Below are 20,278 nucleotides of genomic sequence, written 5' to 3'. Positions count from 1 at the left end.
GAACCAAACTCCTGGATGGGGGCTGGACTCTGTCCTTCTCTGGAGTTGCCTGGGGTGAGAGGCGGCGGGCAGCTGTGGGGTTACTTGTTAGCCCCCGACTGAGCGCCGCTGTGTTGGAGTTTGTCCCGGTGAACGAAAGGGTTGCCTCACTGCGCCTTCGGATTGCAGGGGGGAAATCTCTGACTGTCGTGACGGCGTACGCGCCGAATGGCAGCTCAGAGTACCCAGCCTTCCTAGATACACTGGAAAGTGTCCTAGTGAAGACACCATCTGGGGACTCGGTAGTTCTACTGGGAGACTTCAGTGCTAACATTGGCAATGATGGAGAGACATGGAGGGGAGTGATTGGGAGGAACGGCCTACCCGATCTGAATCCGAGTGGTGCTTTGTTATTGGACTTCTGTACGAGTCATGGATTGTCCATAACGAAAGACCATGTTTGAGCATAAGGCAGCTCATAAGTGTACCTGGTACCAGAGCTCCTTAGGCCAATGGTCAATGATCGACTTTGTAGTCGTCTCATCAGACCTGCGGCCGTATGTGCTGGACACACGGGTAAAGAGAGGGGCAGAGCTGTCAACTGATCACCACCTGGTGGTGACTTGGATCAGATGGTGGGGGAGGCTGCCGGACAGACCTGGCAAACCCAAACGCATAGTGAGGGTGAACTGGGAACGGATGGCTGAGGGCCCTGTACGGAAGATCTTCAACTCACACCTCCGGAGGAGCTTCTCCCTGATCACGAGGGAGGCTGGGGACATGGAGTCTGAACGGACCCTGTTCAGAGCCTCCATTGTTGAAGCGGCAGCTTGGAGCTGTGGCCAGACGGTCGTTGGTGCCTGTAGTGGCGGCAACCCAAGGACCCGGTGGTGGACGCTACCGGTGAGGGAAGTCGTCAGGCTGAAGAAGGAGGCCTTCCGGGCTTGGCTAACACAGGGGACTCCGGAATTGGCTGAGAGGTACCGGCATGCCAAAAGGGCTGCAGCGACGGCTGTCATGGAAGCAAAAACTCGGGTATGGGAGGAGTTTGGGGAGGCCATGGAAAAGGACTTTCGGTTGGCCTCAGAGATGTTCTGGCAAACCGTCAGGCGACTCAGGAAGGGCAGGCAGGGCCTCGTCCAGGCTGTTCTCAGCAGGGATGGGGAGGTCCTGACCTCAACTGAGGATGTGGTCGGACGGTGGAAGGAACACTTTGAGGAGCTCCTAGACCCGACTGACACGCCCTCCATAGAGGAGGCAGGGCCAGAAGATTCAGGAGGGTCGTCACCCATCTCTCTGGCAGAGGTCACTGAGGCAGTTAGAAAACTCCGCAGTGGCAAGGCGCCAGGAGTGGATGAGATCCGCCCTGAAATGCTGAAGGCTTTGGATGTTGTTGGGCTGTCAGGGCTGACATGCCTCTGCAACGTTGTGTGGGAGTCAGGGACAGTGCCTGTGGAGTGGCAGACAGGGGTGGTGGTCCCCATTTTTAAAAAAGGGGACCGGAGAGTGTGCTCCAATTATCGGGGTATCACACTACTCAGCCTCCCTGGAAAAGCCTACTCCAGGGTACTGGAAAGGAGACTGCGGCCGATTGTCGAACCTCGGATCCAGGAGGAACAATGTGGATTCCGTCCTTGCCGTGGAACAGCGGACCAGCTGTTCACCCTTACACGGATACTAGAGGGATCATGGGAATTTGCCAATCCAGTCTACATGTGTTTTGTGGACCTGGAGAAGGCTTACGATCGTGTCTCCTGGGGTGTCCTGTGGGGGGTACTGCGGGAGTATGGGGTGCCAGGTTCGCTGCTGCGAGCCATTCGGTCCCTGTATAACCGTAGTGAGAGCTGTGTCTGTATTCTTGGCACAAAGTCAAACTCATTCCCAGTGAGTGTTGGACTCCACCAGGGCTGTACCTTGTCTCCGATCTTGTTCTTAATTTTCACGGACAGGATCTCAAGGCGCAGTCGGGGTGAGGAGGGTGTCCAATACGGTGGCCCCAGGATTGCGTCTCTGCTTTTTGCATATGATGTGGTTCTGTTGGTCTCATCAAACTGTGACCTCCAGCATGCGTTGAGGCAGTTTGCAGCCGAGTGTGAAGCGGTCGGGATGAGGATCAGCACCTCCAAATCCGAGGCCATGGTCCTATGCCGGAAAAAGGTGCCTTGCCCCCTCTGATTTGGGACTGAGTTCCTGCCTCAGGTAGAGGAGTTCAAGTATCTCGGGGTCTTCTTCACGAGTGAGGGTAAAATGGAGCGGGGGATCGACAGGCGGATCGGGGTGGCAGCGGCAGTCATGCGGTTGTTGTACTGGACCGTCATGGTGAAGAAGGAGCTTAGGCAGAAGGCAAGGCTCTCAATTTACCAGTCGATCTTTGTTCCAACCCTCACCTATGGTCACGAGCTCTGGGTAGAGACTGAAAGAATGAGATCGCAGATACAAGCGGCGGAAATGAGCTTCCTCCGCAGGGTGGCTGGGCCCACCCTTAGGGATAGGGTGAGGAGCTCGGACACCCAGGAGGAGCTTGGAGGAGAGCCGCTGCTCCTCCGCATTGAAAGGAGCCAGTTGAGGTGGTTTGGGCACCTAGTCAGGATGCCTCCTAGGCGCCTCCCTATGGAGGTGTTCTGGGTGCGACCAACTGGGAAGACCCAGGACACGTTGGAAGAAATATATATCTTGGCTGGCCTGGGAACGCCTTGGGATCCCCCAGGAGGAGCTGGTGGATGTAGCCGGGGAAAGGGATGTCTGGGCTACCCTCCTCAGCCTGCTGCCACCGTGGCCCGGGCCCGGATAAGCGTGAGAAAATGATGATGGTGATGATGATGATGATGATGATGATGATGATGATGATGAATTTAACATAAAAACACTCACATCAACCATGTCAAACAAAACACTTGATTCTAAAGCTTAGCTAATCCTCCAAGTGACATACAAATTGGACATTTGTATCTATTTTGCTAGTACTGATAACCAAAGAGACTCTTTAGAGTTACAACACTCCATTTCAGAGGCAACATGTACACTTTGAAAAAACAAAAAGTATTTCTTTACAAACACAGAGAGAGAGAATGAGAGAGAGAGAGAGATACAGACTGAAAAAACTCGTTTACTAGGTAATGTTGCCATTAAAGTCAAATTGGACATTTATTGAGGAAAAGTGTGATAAACATGGTTTAACTCTGATATGATCTTACCTGTGTTCAGGAGGAAAGTCGCCCTCTTTGAATTCTGGTGGATAATTCATGTCACTCTTCATGGAAACACAGCTGGGTGCAGGTGAGTCTGATCTCTCCTGATGGACTTCCCTTCAACACAACACATTCTTTTTGTCAATTTTGTGTGGTTGGGAAAAACTGAAAAAAGATTTCTGGATGCACACTCAACATGTTGGTTACTGAACTGGCTCTTTAGAGTTACAACACTCCATTTCAGAGGCAACATGTACACTTTGAAAAAACAAAAAGTATTTCTTTACAAACACAGAGAGAGGGAATGAGAGATAGAGAGAGATACAGACTGAAAAAACTCGTTTACTAGGTAATGTTGCCATTAAAGTCAAATTGGACATTTATTGAGGAAAAGTGTGATAAACATGGTTTAACTCTGATATGATCTTACCTGTGTTCAGGAGGAAAGTCGCCCTCTTTGAATTCTGGTGGATAATTCATGTCACTCTTCATGGAAACACAGCTGGGTGCAGGTGAGTCTGATCTCTCCTGATGGACTTCCCTTCAACACAACACATTCTTTTTGTCAATTTTGTGTGGTTGGGAAAAACTGAAAAAAGATTTCTGGATGCACACTCAACATGTTGGTTACTGAACTGGTAGAGAGAGTATATCTGCATTACAATTTAAATGATCCACACAGTGTAGTTTGTGTAGCTTTTTGAGGGCTCAGATCCTAGACTGTTGATATGTATCTGCTAACCTTTTTGTATTCTTACCAATCCTCCAATTTTGTCCCTACTGATTAAGACAATTTGTATTTGTCAACATGTTAGTCAGTTTTGTTTGTAGCAATGAGGACATGCTTCTGCATGTAATGAAAACATCTGAACACCAAAGTTTACAAGGTTTGAAAAAGTAAAAAGGTTTATTACAAGAATGGTTGCAAAATCCAAAATGTATTCCAAGAGCTTAAATTAAAAAACATGAAGGGCTAAGATAAGTACACAAACAAAAGTAAAACTAGAATAAAAAGAAAACAGCAGTTAAGTATGCATGGTAAACAGTCAATACCTTATTAGGAGGTAGTTGACAAAGAGTCTTTCCATATACAGGGTGAGATTGTTGACTCAATGAGTCACTGATCATTAGGCTAAACTGGGAGTGACATTATGATTGTGTTTTGTTACTGTGACTAAATTCCATGTAGCTGAATTTTATGAGGCACGATTTATCTTTTTATTGCCTCTGTGTATAGGGACGTGTCCTTGAAGTCAAGAAGGAAGGAAGGGAACTGGTGCCTGAGTAAGAGAATACAGTGCCTTTATAGAAGAGGAAGGCAAAGAGACCTTAAATTGAGCTCTCAGATACTAATGAGGATGCTGTGCTTTCACCTGCAGTTTTTTAACATAGTTCGATATTTAAAATGTCAGCCAGTTTGGGATAAATTCCAGCTTTACTTTCCAAGTTTAATTAAAACTGAATGATAGTTTTTTAGGCATAGAGCCATTATGATGTCTGTTTGAGCTGAATTTTTCTTCTTTGAACTGTAACTTCCACAACTGTTGAAAAAACCAAGCATAACCTCTTGCACTAATTCCGCTTTATTTCAGAGATAATATGCCTTTTAAAAGATTTTGTGGACAAGTGACTTGCACTGAATTCCACAGGCATTCTGGTCACTAGACTGATTCACTACACCATTTTTAAATAAATTTTCATTTATTTATTTTGGCTATGAAAATTGTCAGTTCTGTGTTGATGTTTGCACTGTCGTTTATGCATAGCCATCTTACATTTGTCTCATTTCACTCCATTTCACTTCATTTCACGCTCGTTTCTTTTTTCCAGATCTCTTATTCTAGTATGAATCACAACTTGATGAATGAATTCAGGCGATAATATAAATATTACTGTAATATCACTGAAGTGTTTTTAAAATGGATGTGAACACACATACAGCTGTCATACTCTCTCTCCCTCATACACACACACACACACACACACACACATACACATGGATTAGTCTCCAATAACCATCATGACTCACCCAGAGCTGTCCTCATTCTCTCCACGAAGACTCATTGAAGAGACAGTGATTCAAATCCACCAAATAACCGCTGATCAGTAAATCTGTCAGTATGGAGAAACCGAGATTTCGACACACATTCACATTTTGCAATATAACTGAGAAACTTACGTAAATTACCCTGAAAGCTTTCTGACTGATTTCTCCAACTAAAATATTTTTGAAAGGTCAGCATGAATTGGTTGAACTACATTGGTTTGCCATCACACAGTTATTAAATGAGTGTTTTAGTTAGTCAATTTGTAACATGTTCTAAAGCTGAGTTTGTGCAAAAGCATTGATTCACAGCTCATCTTCATCATCTAGTCACTCAATCAATGGTATTCTTCTTCATGTTATGACAAACATGGTCGTTCACATTTCTGTAGCTGACCTTATTTCCTGTTTCAGGTTTACTCTACTCTAACTCTTTTAATTCTAATAAGACAGTAAAACAGACAATCATACCACAACAAATCACATAATGCAGCATATCTTACTGTTTCTCTGCTGGTTTGAAGACACAAAATGGAGTCAGGTCCTTACTTTTACCTTACCTTTACCAGGTCCTTACTTTTACTTTTTAAGTCCTCTCTCACCTGACAGATAATTAAGTGACCTTTGTACTTCCCTGTTGTCTCTCCCTCTCTCTCTTTCTCTGTGTGTGTGTACGTGCATGTGTGTAGTAGTAACTTTACAATTATATTATGGTCATTTTATTATATGAATGTGATTGTGACATATTTGTAGTAGCCGCTGAAATACGACAGCAGGGGGAAAGAGAGAGCAACTCATGTAATGAATCAAAAGGATTGAAACCAAATTGAAAAATGTGTGTTTGTATCTGATATATTCACTCCGACACGTTCATAAGTTTAACATTGTGCAAATCAGCTCCACCTGGTGGAGATTCAGGGGCTTACACTTTAAAATCAGTTCATCCCTCATCTGAGAAAGTCAGTCATTCCTCTCTTCTTAGGCAGTGTTTATACCTCATAACTCCAGGTTGTGTGTGTGTGTGTGTGTGTGTGTGACTGTGTGTGTGTATGTTGGCTTTTGTTTAACTGGCACTGTCATGTGTCTACATTTGCCCCTCTGGCTCTTTGTGTCATACTGAACTTTCTCACCTCAGCGCTCAACATATCACTCATCTGCTCAAAACCAAAACTGCGTCCCTCTCATCATCAAAGTATACAATAACTGTAATGCTGCAGATTATTGTTACCTCTTTATGTAGATATGTCCCTGACTGCAACATGGTTTTGTGCTTGTGCTAACATAGGCACCTTCGGTAATCCTATGCTCAGTCCAAAAAAAAAAAAAAAAAGGAGAAATCTTTTTAGTGTTACTTGACTACACAAGCTTTGCTGACTCATCTGAACTTTTAAACCAAACAGAAAGAAACCTCCTGGTCTCTAAGTTACAGCAAGGCTTCCATCCCTGTTTCCTGGTTTGCAGTTGGCCCTTGTCAAAACTGAAAATGTAAATAATGTAATGTATACATTACATTAAATGTGTCTAAATGTATGTATATAACTCTATATATTTATCAGTATACATATTATATATGTATACAGTAATATATACATACACATTTATGTTTTATATATGTGTATATATTAGTGTGTGTGTGTGCGTGTGTGTGTGTATATATATATATATATATATATATATATATATATATATATATATGCACACACCAGTGGCAGCTGGTGAGCTGGAAACAAAGATTCATTATGTAGGGTACCATTTAAATTTAACCATCATAATAAATGTTGACATTCTCGTTTCTATTCTCTGAGCACACGATAAACCATTTCCCACCAGGAGCTAGATAACTAAGCTCTTGGTGATTCAGGAGCTTAGTTATCTAGGAGAACTCAACCTCTAGGTTCAGTGTTCAGAGCACTGAGCTATACATAGACTTGTTCTGAATGACTGTATTTTCTGTAATCATAGCACAGTGATCTTAGTATTCCATCTAATATTCATGGGGAGCCATTAACTAGAACTTATCTGGTATGAGTAGCACAGCAATGATCAAAAGTGATCCAGTACTGGATACTGTACACTCACCTGCATACAGTCTCCTTCTGCTCTCAATCTCTGAAAACACGCAGACACCCACAGAATTAAAATTTGACATGTTTGAGTCATATTTTTGTCGCTGAAGGAAACCCTGTTCTCTGTACCTAAATCATCTGGGCTAGTCTAAATGACAGAGAATTCATGCTATTACTAACAGATGAGTAAGTATACATCCAGAATCTAGTACAGTGGATTATGTACAAGCAGATTCAGATCTATTCATTTTTTTGTGGGTAGACTGTACTTTTTAATACCACATAATGAAAAACACATACAATTTCCATAATGTCCTCATAAATACTTCAGGAAATTTTTGGGTAACTGGCTTGAAAGATGAAGCTACAGCAGACACAAATCAACTAGCCCTTCCATCACTTTACATATTTCGTATTGTTTCTGGGTTGTCAGCACACTTTTAACATTTTAACACATTAATACGTATTGAGGGGAGATATTATGTCAGACTTAACTGTTTTTCTTGATTTTCCTCTTTAGCATCAAGGAGTTATTGTTGCACCTGTTTTCAATTTGTTCAGCCTTGTTTAGCTGTGTTTAAATACTCCTGGTTTTCCTTGTGTTCTTTGGCTGTTACTGATGATTGTTAGTGATTTTGAAGCCCGAAGCCCGAAGCCCAAAGCCCAAAGTTGCAACTTTAAGTTCCTGAAGTCTTTGTTCTTGTTCAATGTTTCATTTAAGTAAAACCGAACCTCACCTGCACATGAATCCGGCCTCTTTAACCTAGCATGACAAATAAATACATTCCATTCTGTTCGAATTTGACTGTCACAATAAACATTGGGCCTCATTCACCAACTGTTCTTAAGGAGAAATTTCCTATTAAAACCAACTCATGCAGTTTCCATGAAGATTCTGTCATTCAGTGTTTTCTAATTTGGGAGCTGTTCTTAGGTAAGAACAGAATCTATGCACATTCAAGAGCACACTTTGTGAGTGAGTTCGCTTTTGCTTTAACAGGATGATAAGAACTTCCTGATTGGTTGGTTTATGACATCACTCAGCTGTAATTCCATACTCACACTCAGGGTTTCAGCCACAGTGCACATATTTCACAAGGCAGTGCTATTATGAAAGAAGTGACTATTGTGTGTATGTGTGTGTTTATATGTGTGTGTGTGTGTGTGTGTGTGAGAGAGAGACATTTTTTGCTGTGTATAGGCATCTCTTTATGCTTGGGCCCTGTTGCCATGATGTAAATCTCTGTCTCCTTCCTGTGGTCTCTGATTATCACTCTACAGAAGAATCTGTTTGTGTTACTGGCCTGTACAATAACACGTTGTTTCACATAGAATCCCACTGTGTCTCTGTCTGTCTCTGTATTCTCAGCAGGGAAAACATCCTCTTCACCATCCAGCTACAAAATGCCAGGCTTTGGTTTTATACAGTAGACTCAGTCTTTCCTGAATGATCATAACCCTCCACAGAGATCACTGAGTGAATTCCAACAGCTTTTAAGATCAAAGACGGCAATGTTAGTTTTCAGTCATTAGAAACACAGGCCAGTGAGACAGAAATGAGAAACATATTCAGTCCTCAGTGGGATGACAGCACTGTTATAAGGGGACTGACACCAGAGATGACCAATGGGGCTGTGTTTGTACTTCCTGTTGACTAAACAGGCCAAAACAAACAAAGACTGATGAATCAAAGATATCTGAGATGGACTTCCACATCATAAAATTCCTTCCTAACGATCCACAGACAGCTCCCGCCTTCTGGGAATTCTGTCTCAGAGAAACAAAGGGAGGGTCACGAATGTCACGTCCATTTCCCTTTAAAATTCCCCTCTGATTTACACCTCACAGTAAGTCCAGTCAGGACACAACCAAAAGGATCAAAACTGCAAAACGGCAAACCAACTGTCTTTTTTCAGCTCTGTCTCTCATTTCAAATCATCAGTCAAGATGATCAAGTGTCTCATTCACGGGCGGTGAGCTTTGGTGTTTGTAAGTATTGTTCACTTTCTCTAGGTAAAATTCTCACTCAGTGCTGAGAGGATCTATTTCCAGGAAATAAAGACAGAACTGCATATTTAACATTATCATACCAGTCCTGAAATCAACACTTTTCATACAAGAGCCTTTTGCTGTAGCTGTTTTGCATGCTGAATTAAATGAGTTGAACATGTTCCAGAAAATAATAACTAAAACGAAAAATTCCACCGCACCGCTTAACATAACCAGTCTTTTGTAAGTCTCATTCAACTCACACATAGAACAGTCTGCACAAAGCTTTAATTTACACACCATGAAGTTGAAGTTGAGCAGATGTCTCTGGGTTAAGACAGAGCACCGGGTGGGGTGGGGGGCAGAACTGGCTTTGTTGAAGCCATTTCAGCTCAAGGAGAGGAGATGAGTTAACTTGTTTAAGAGGAGTTTTAGACGTAAACTGTGGAGGGGAGGGTTAGTAGAGCGAGGACTTTATCTCCATATCTCCATTCAGACAGAACTTAGGGAACTTTAGGTTTTTGCCCAGGTTTTTGAAAGTGGGTGTGGTCAAACAGTGTGGGAAAAAGAGACACAGACATCTGGCATACTTCATCATTTATTTATATAAGTGTTGATATATGTTAAATATGAGTTCTCTTACATCAGAATATGCCCTAGACTACAGAGTTGGACATATTAATCTACACAGACACACTCAAGGTTTCCTTTAAAGTGTACACATACACAGATACAAGTGCGCATGCACGCACACACACACACATGCGTTTGTGCACACACATCCTTACTCAAAATGAATGCTCATATTTGATGTGAAAAAGTAAAAAAAAAAAAAAAGAAAAGAAAAAGAAAAAAAAAACAATTACAGTATGACATCAATATTGCTTTTGTGACATTTTCTAGTGTCACATCTTCATTCCTGAGCAACATTGATTCAATGAGATGTGTAATGTAGCATGTCCGGCAGATGGAAGGAGCAGGAGTACAGGTTAAGTATAATACAGAATACAACAGCACTAACAACTGAGCTAGTGTAACAGTATGGCAAACACAGTGGTGAGCTGCTTGTGTTACACAGCATCACAGTGTATGCAGCCACTAAATATACACACACACACACACACACACACAACTTAACAGTGTAGATAATCAATGCCACTTACAAGCAAAGCTCCTCCAAGGATTTACACAAACAGAAAGAAAAAGATTTATCTGGCAGAACTATAAAATGCCTTCTAGAGTAAATGCTGGAGACAAAATTGCAGAACGAAGTGTGATGTCACAAGTCACGTGCATGAGCTACACCAATGAGAAAGAGGCTGTCTCTTAAGCTGACCTCACTTAAAGCAGCCCTCCTCACTGCACTAAGAAATGACTGGTAGGAGGTGCTAAAACCAAGAATGAGTAAGTATAACATGACATTAGATGCGCATTACTGTGCTTTAAGTGACGGCAGTACAATCATACCATCATAAGTAATATATTATTTTACTGTCCTAAGTTCTGATCTCATACTTTACTCTCATTCAATTATGTCCCTATCTCAGCTGAGGATTCTGTGTAATCTCAAACCACCGAATGGACGGGGTGGGAGAATAAGGGAACAGTACAGTTACTCTGGTGCTGAATGTGTGTAGGAAGGTCATCTTCACCGAGCTCTCTACCTCCCGGTTCCTCAGTAACAGTGACAAGACATGTTTTCAACTCAGTTATTGACTTCATCCTTAAATTCCAAAAATGTTTATCAGAGCCTGAAGAAAGTAAAAGAGGTGTTACTGAAACCTACTCATACGTATTTATGAAATCAAAGTTGCATGCATAATAACCGTGAGAGTATTTCAGATGGGAAAAAAAAATGACATGAACACAACAAGACTTGGTGAAGTCTCTCTTTGTCAGATATATCTGAGATTAGGAATGGTATATTCAGCTTTCATGGAGTCCTTAAGGGAAGACGCACAGGCGATTTCAGCTCATCGTCATAAATTATACACACACAACAGGCTTGTTACTAAAGTTACAGCACCCTAAAAGTTACTGTAAACACAACTGTGATCATACACATGTGGTTATGCTGAGAACACTACACATGTATAGTTACGATGAAAAGAAGAGTTTCAGCTCATTTCAATGGGCCATTACTCACGCGAGCTTCTCCAGGTTATAACAGGGATCATCCAGTAAAGCAGAGAGAAGATTCTTTCCTGGGCTTTTTATTAAATTCCCAGACAGGTCCAGTTCTCTCAGGTGTGAAGGGTTTGATTTCAGAGCTGAAGCCAGAGCAGCACAGCCTTCATCTGTGACACCACATGTTCTCAGCCTACAGAGAGAACAGAGACACACTCTTTCAGTTCAGGACACAACTCAGTTCAATGGTGAGTTGTACAATAAACAGACAAATCAAATGAAAATTTTCCATTACTATTTTAAATTACACCTTATAAACATTAGGTAAAATTTATTTTAATCTGATTTTAAAAATCCTTAGGGATCCTAACACAGTTTGGATTCAGATGTAAGTGTATTCCTGATCTTATTAAAATGTTCACCACAACACTGTAATGAATGTGCCTCTCAGAGAGATGATCTTACCTCAGTATCTCCAGTTTACAGTGAGGACTCTTCAGTCCAACAGAGAGCTTCTCCACTCCAGAGTCCTGCACATTATTGTTACTCAGGTCCAGCTGTCTCAGACTTGAGGAGTTTGACCCCAGAGCCGATGCCAGATTTGCACAACTTTTCTCTGTCAAGTTACACTTAATCAGCCTGGAAAAACACAAAAATGCATAAAAATAACTACCAGCATTTAATGTACACTCATACACACAGATGTCTGAATCTAAGGCACCGAAGGTTTTGCATGTTTTGGAACCAGATGACTGCATTAAATTTTTAAAATTTTTATTCAATTTACTCTTAATTAGCCTCATAATATTTTATTGCTGTCAGCAAACATTCATCCTCCTCTACCATTCAAATCTTACTTATGACTAAATTTACACTACCAAGATAATTGCCTCAATTTCATTGTGCCTCGAATCAGCAGTAGTAATATTAATGTGTATATAATAATCAATCACACTGTAATAATTCAACAGCAGTAATAATTCAAATATTCCCACAGTAATTCACACTGCAAACTTGATACTTGATCTGCGCCCAAGTGAGACTGAAAGTCATGACTGTTAAGCCTAACATCCACTCTGAGCATTGTGTCATATGATGAGTGTCATTTCTTTGTTTTGTTTTTAGTACATACAGAGAGTGTCAGTGTCATTTGACACATGAGGAGGAGAAACACAGTTGTATGGAATTGTCTTTCTCACTTGCATTTTTAAAATCAACTTGTAGCACAAGTTTATAATGCCAATATCATACTCGCAAAATAATCCTTACTAACATTATCTCCTGGGTTATTACACACTGGGCAATGTCCTTCTTTTTGTTATCTGTTTCCAATTTTAACTGAGGAACACATATATCTCTATTTCCCTAACATCCTCATTATCAGCTAATGGTGAGTGACCTTCTTAACTTGCAATTATGGTTGCTAAGCAACAAAGGTTATGACAAGCTAATCTAACCTAACAGTAACAGGAGCCAAAATTAAAACAAAGAGCTTTCAAGTCAGGAATACAATTATAGAGAGGCACAGAGTTAGGGAAGGGTACAAGACCATTTCAAAGGAACTTTTTGGCTCGAATACTAATCAGTAAAGAATTATGTTTTAATCACATTTCATGTTAATATGTGTTGAGTGGAGGGGTTTGACCGGATTGGATTTCGATAAAAATGCCCACACACTTCTAAAACTCTAATGAAAACCATGGCATATGTGCCTCTCAGAGACATGATCTTACCTCAGTTTCTCCAGTTTACAGTGAGGACTCTCCAGGCCAGCATAGAGCAACTTCACTCCTGAATCCTGCAGATTATTGTTACTCAGGTCCAGTTCTCTAAGACTTGAGGAGTTTGACTTCAGAACTGACGCCAGATTTGCACAACTTTTCTCTGTCAATTTACACTTAATCAGCCTGGAAAAACACAAAAATGTATAAAAATAACTACCTGCATTTATTGCACACTCATACACACAGATGTCTGAATCTAAGGCACCGAAGGCTTTGCATGTTTTGGAACCAGATGACTGCACTGAAGTTTTAAAATTTTTATTCAATTTACTCTTAATTAGCCTCATAATATTTTATTGCTGCCAGCAAACATTCATCCTCCTCTACCATTCAAATCTTACTTATGACTAAATTTACACTACCAAGATAATTGCCTCATTTACATTGTGCCTCAAATCAGCAGTAGTAATATTAATAATGTGTATATAATAATCAATCACATTGTAATAATTCAACAGCAGTAATAAATCAAATATTCCCACAGTAATTCACACGGTAAACTTGATGCTTGATCTGTGCCCAAGTGAGACTGAAAGTCATGACTGTTGTTCAGTGGCAGGGACAGGTAATCTGGTTAGGACTGATGCAAAGATGAATGGTGCGCAATCACAGAGATCCAAGACAAAAGCCTGCTCCTCTCTGTCAGAAAGCTTAAACTAGGGAAGAAGTGTGTTGTTCAGCAGAACAATGACCCAAGCACAGTGCAGTGGCTTCAAACGAAGAAAAGCTCTAGTAGCTGCGAGAGGTGGTTCAACCATATAATGAACAAGAGGAATGAATATTTACAAATTGTTGGGATTTCAACTGTTGAATTTCCTTTTTTTCCCACATCCTTCTTTTCTGAAACAGCACATATGAAGTGCAAACTTACAGTGCAAAGTGTGTGGTTTACAATAAAGATTTGCAACCACAATCAAAATCCCAGGTTGTGACAATCATTTATGTGAAAAAGTCTTAGGGGTTGAATACTTTTTGAAGCCACTGTAAATTGACTGTGTTACAACTGTTGACAGATAGCATCACTCTAAGACTAGCCCTGTGTATGTGGGTGGGTACGAGAGCGGTTCTCTTCAAAAGAAAAAGACAATTTCACAAGACACATTTTCTCCCAGAAAATTGTTACAAATTGTAAATGTTAAAAGAAGGTTCAGTGGTTCTTCTGAAAACATATGAGGGAGATACTGTATGAACGGTACTGCACTGTACTTACATGACAGCTTTAGATGCGCGGACCACAGACAGCAGCCTGAAAAGAACCTGATCTGCTGTTATGGATGGCCAGCCTGTGTATGAACTAGAGTATTTATTCAGATTAAACACATCCAGCTCTTTTTCTGAAGTCAGCATCAAAAAGGCTATAGCTGACAACTGAGAAGGTGAGAATTTTGTTTTGGCAAACTTCCCAGATCTTAGGTAGTGCTGGATTTCCTCCACCAGAGAATGATCATTCAGTTCATTCAGACAGTGGAACAGATTGATGGATTTCTCAGGAGAAGGATTCTCTCTGATCTTCTTTTTGATGTACTCGACAGTGTTCTTCTTGCTGTGTGAGCTGTTTCCTGTCTGTGTCAGTAGACTCTGTAGGACAATCTGATTGGATTCCAGTGAGAGGCCCAGAAGGAAACGGAGAAAAAGATCCATGTGTCCATTCTCACTCTGCAAAGCCTGATCCACTGCACTCTTGTGTAGGTCAAAAAAAGGTAAACCTCTGAACATGGCTATTTTTTCTGAGAAGCCCTTCTGAATTAGAACATTCTTTCTGTTGTTGATAAAAGACAGATGAACATACAGAGCGGCAAGATGTTCCTGAATGCTCAGATGTGTAAAGCAGAACACCTTCCCCTGGTACAGCCCTAACTCCTCTCTAAAGATCTGGGTGCACACTCCTGAGTACACTGATGCTTCTCTCACATCAATGCCACACTCTCTCAGGTCTTCCTCATAGAAAATCAGATTGCCTTTTTCCAGCTGCTGAAAAGCCAGTCGCCCCAGTTTGAAAATCATTTCATTATCTTTCTCTTTGCTCTCACTGTATTTTTGTCTCACACTCTTGATTTGAATTAAGAGAAAGTGTGTGTACATCTGAGTCAGAGTTGTGGGAATCTCTCCTGTCTCTTCACCCAACATTCTCTCTAGAACAGTGGCTGAAATCCAACAGAACACTGGTATGTGGCACATGATGTACAGGCTTCTTGAAGACTTCACTTGTGAGATGATTCTGTTGTAAATGTTCTGATCGCTGATTCTCTTCCTAAAATACTCTTCCTTGTGTTCATCATTAAACCCTCGTATCTCAGTGACCTGGTCAACATAATGAGGAGGGATTTGATTGGCTGCTGCTGGTCGGGAGGTTATCCAGATGAGAGCAGAGGGAAGCAGATTCCCCTTGATGAGGTTTGTCAGCAGCATATCCACTGAAGTTGACTCTGTTACATCACACAGACTCTCATTGTTCTGAAAATCCAGAGATAGTCGACATTCATCCAGGCCATCAAAGATGAAAAGAGCTTTATGCTGATTGCTGTCAAATATTTTGCTTTCCCTGAAAAGGCCATGAAGTAAACTCATCAGACTGTGTTTTTGGTCCTTCATCAAATTCAGCTCTCTGAAAGGAAGTGGAAATATGAAGTGGATATCCTGATTGGCCTTCTCTTCAGCCCAGTCTAGAATGAACTTCTGTACAGAGACTGTTTTTCCAATGCCAGCGACTCCTGTTGTCAGCACAGTTCTGATGGGTTTGTCTTGTCCAGGTAAGGGTTTAAATATGTCATTGCATTTGATTGGTGTGTCCTCTGTTAATGTTCTCCTGGTTGCTGTCTCAATCTGTCTGACCTCATGTTCATTGTTGACTTCTTCACTTCCACCCGGCATAATGTAGAGCTCTGTGTAGATCTCATTGAGAAGTGAAGGGTTTCCCTGTTTTGTTAAATCTTCACAAACACACTGAAACTTCTGTCTCAGATTTGATTTGAATCTCTTATAGACATGAGTCTCAGCCAAAGCAGATTCATATCTGTGAAATCGCAACAAAGTCATGCAATACGTCAGTTTCATACAAAAATTTAAATAATCAGCAAAAACATATAGTCTGACATTTTAATTCATGTTACGCATTTATACATTCTAAAGATTTGTAATATGGTGAGATGAAGGTGATATGAAACATAAAACACAGTATATGGACAAAGGAAAGTGTAAGCAGTTACTACTTGCCACTTGGCCTTTTTTTCATGCTTAATTAAAGATGTAGACCTTTGTATTAATTAGCACATTATTTAGCCAATTCATGCTTTATTATGTGCTTCACCTCTTCTGTATCATTCCTCTATCATTGTAGACTAGGAATGGTAAGATTCACCGATTTGCATTGGTGCGTCGGCATAAAAGTTCAAGATGTGATTCCCCCGAATAAAAAAATTGCGCACTGGATACAGTTTGGGATGAAATCATGATGCATTGTTTCTAACATATTTGCATCGGTGAAATCTGATTTATTTACATATGATCATTAGCAGAGGCCCTATGCCTTTATTATTTAGAAACTGTGACCAATACTTTTATACTGACTGATTCCTCCTCTCTGATTCTCGGTCTCTCATCTCCACTGCCGTCAGCGGCCAGTTCTCGTCAAGTCTCTCGGCCAAGTCTCACGCGAGTTGGAGGCGTGTCCGGGCAAGTCACAGATTATCACGGAGGAGGAAGAGCTATACGCTGCACGAACTGCTACAAATCAAGCATTTATGTTTGGCGAGACTTCGGATTTTCCAAGAGAGACGAACAATTTGACAAGACGCGAGCAATTAGCAAAATATGCCGTTTCACTGTGAAGTACACAGGCAGCACGACTAACTTAAGCAATGACCCGAGGCAGTGACATGGTGCGACCGAGTGGTATTTTTTAGTTAATTTATGATTCGCTGTCTGCTTAAGAACAATCAAAGAAATAAAATCAAACTATCCGTTTCATAATGAATTGCATAGCATCATATTCTTTCGCATCGCATCGTATTGGGGTTGAATCAAATCGCGTCGAATCGCACTTAATCGCAATAGGGCTGAATCATATTGTATCGCATTAGTAGTTGCTTCATATGTATCTTTAATGTATCGGATCGTTGGCCATGTATCGATTTGTGCATCACATCAGCCTCAGTGATGGAGATGCACATCCCTACTTTAGACTAAATTCACACATTGTGAAGTTAATTTCTTTTTGTTTTTCATTAAATCATAGTATTACAGTGTTTTCTGATTTTTATTTTATGAAATCAACCATAACATTAACAACATTTATGTAAATGATATACTGTCTCAGTCATACAGCAATATACTATTTCACTTTTCTGTCTTCATTTAGTCAGACAGGAAATATCTAAAAAGAAAGACTTTGTCAAAAAAGATTTCCTTGGATTTTCCATCCACTAAAGTGAGTGTGGTCAGGGATTGTGGTTCTACCTTCTGTCTGCAGAACACTCTCCCTCTGTGATGCTGATTTTCTCTTCTGTTGTTCTGTTCATCGTCCTGGACTCACTGTCTGATCTCTCCTCATGGACACTGTGGACACAACATGATCTTCAAGTCATGAATAAAAGCAGTAATGATGAAAGTAATTAAGGACAGTAAAATCACATATTACATGAAGTATATTTATATATTTATCATATACAGCCTTGGTATCATTAAAAAATCAAACACTAATCTGGGGGGGATTCTAAGGAGACTTATTCTCAGGGGAGAGGAGATGTGAATTTTCCTCTAGACACAGTTCAATCACTACGACTTCTACTTTCTTTAAAATACACTGTGAATAACTGTCTGGGTATTGTTACTCATTACTATATTTAGAAAAAAAAGAATATATATAAACATATATATAAACATATATATACACACACACACACACACACACACACACACACATATATATATATATATATATATATACACACAAACCAATACAATCTGTCAATACAACAGTTGACTCTCCAATGAGTCTGATCTCTGCTGATGGACTGGCCTTCAACACAACACATTCACACATTCATTTTTCTTTATCTCTTTTGACGCAGTATTCAATAGGACTTCAAAATACCCTATACTATCGATACAAAGGAGAGCTCTCCTGACTGGGAAACAATTATATGTCTTTTAAACTATCATGCACAGACACACACACAAAGACATACATGCACACACACATACACTAGGACAGAAAAACAGACACACACACACACACACACACACACACACACACACACACACACACAGAAACTCTTACGACTCATTTGTTAGTTAATGTTGCTGTTAAAGAGTCAAATTGGACATTCACCATGGAAGAGTGTAATAACCATGACTAAACTCTCATGAAATCTTACCTGTGTTCAGGACAGCTTCCCTCCTTGAGGTCTATTGGGCGATTCATGGACCTGTTACTCTTCATGGACACACAGCTGAGCACAGGTGAGTCTGGTCTCTCCTGACTGACTGGCCTTCAACACAACACATTCACACATTCATTTTTCTTTATGCCTTGCAGGCTTCGATGAAAATCAGATCTATTTTCATTTTTGACACAGTACTCAATAGGACTTCAAAATACCCTAAACCATCAATACAAAAGTGAACTCTCCTGACTGGGAAACAATTATATGTCTTTCAAACTATCATGCACACACACACAAACACACATACAAACACACACAGACACACACGCACACATATACACAAAGACAAACAGACACAGAGACAGACACACACACACACACACACACACACATATACACAAAGACAGAAAAACACACACATAAACATACATATACATAGACACACACAAATACACACAAAGACAAACAGACACACACACACAAACACACAGATAAACAGACACACAGACACACACACACACACACACACACAAAGACAAACAAACAGACGGACAGACAGACAGACAGACACACACACACACACACACACACACACATACATAGACACAAATACACACACACACAAACAAGAACAAACAGACAGACAGACACACACAAATGCAAGTATGCATGCGCATGCACGCACACACACGCACACACACACACACACACACGCACACTTTCACATACACACAAATACACAAACATACACACAAAGACAAACAGACACACACACACACACACACACACACACACACACACACAGAAACTCTTACGACTCATTTGTTAGTTAATGTTGCTGTTAAAGAGTCAAATTGGACATTCACCATGGAAGAGTGTAATAACCATGACTAAACCCTCATGAAATCTTACCTGTGTTCAGGAGGACAGCTTCCCTCTTTGAGGTCTATTGGGCGATTCATGGACCTGTTACTCTTCATGGACACACAGCTGAGCACAGGTGAGTCTGGTCTCTCCTGACTGACTGGCCTTCAACACAACACATTCACACATTCATTTTTCTTTATGCCTTGCAGGCTTCGATGAAAATCAGATCTATTTTCATTTTTGACACAGTATTCAATAGGACTTCAAAATACCCTAAACCATCAATACAAAAGTGAACTCTCCTGACTGGGAAACAATTATATGTCTTTCAAACTATCATGCACACACACACAAACACACATACAAACACACACAGACACACACGCACACATATACACAAAGACAAACAGACACAGAGACAGACACACACACACACACACACACACACACATATACACAAAGACAGAAAAACACACACATAAACATACATATACATAGACACACACAAATACACACAAAGACAAACAGACACACACACACACACACACACACAAAGACAAACAAACAGACGGACAGACAGACAGACAGACAGACACACACACACACACACACACACAAAGACAAACAAACAGACGGACAGACAGACAGACAGACAGACACACACACACACACACACACACACACACACACACACACAGAAACTCTTACGACTCATTTGTTAGTTAATGTTGCTGTTAAAGAGTCAAATTGGACATTCACCATGGAAGAGTGTAATAACCATGACTAAACTCTCATGAAATCTTACCTGTGTTCAGGACAGCTTCCCTCCTTGAGGTCTATTGGGCGATTC

At 40.8% G+C, this 20,278-nt stretch overlaps 1 protein-coding gene across 1 annotated transcript in view; it reads right to left on the bottom strand.

Annotated features, from left to right (window-relative positions):
* Positions 1–20,278, bottom strand: part of LOC115814077 (NACHT, LRR and PYD domains-containing protein 12-like) — a 52,418-nt gene that overhangs the window by 28,094 nt on the left and 4,046 nt on the right. The window contains exons 4-8 of the mRNA XM_030776797.1: positions 20,234–20,278; positions 19,474–19,590; positions 18,553–18,666; positions 17,633–17,731; positions 14,577–16,190 (exon numbers count right to left, since the gene is read on the bottom strand). The exon at positions 20,234–20,278 is cut by the window's right edge and continues 69 nt beyond it. Of these exons, the coding sequence (XP_030632657.1) occupies positions 14,577–16,190; positions 17,633–17,731; positions 18,553–18,666; positions 19,474–19,590; positions 20,234–20,278 (1,989 nt within the window). The remainder of the gene's footprint in view (positions 1–14,576; positions 16,191–17,632; positions 17,732–18,552; positions 18,667–19,473; positions 19,591–20,233) is intronic.

The sequence above is a fragment of the Chanos chanos genome, chromosome 6 (assembly GCF_902362185.1).
Source record: "Chanos chanos chromosome 6, fChaCha1.1, whole genome shotgun sequence".
Classification (NCBI taxonomy): domain Eukaryota; kingdom Metazoa; phylum Chordata; class Actinopteri; order Gonorynchiformes; family Chanidae; genus Chanos; species Chanos chanos.
The sequence above is the reverse complement of the archived record's forward strand: the minus strand, read 5'-3'. Positions and strand labels throughout refer to the sequence as shown.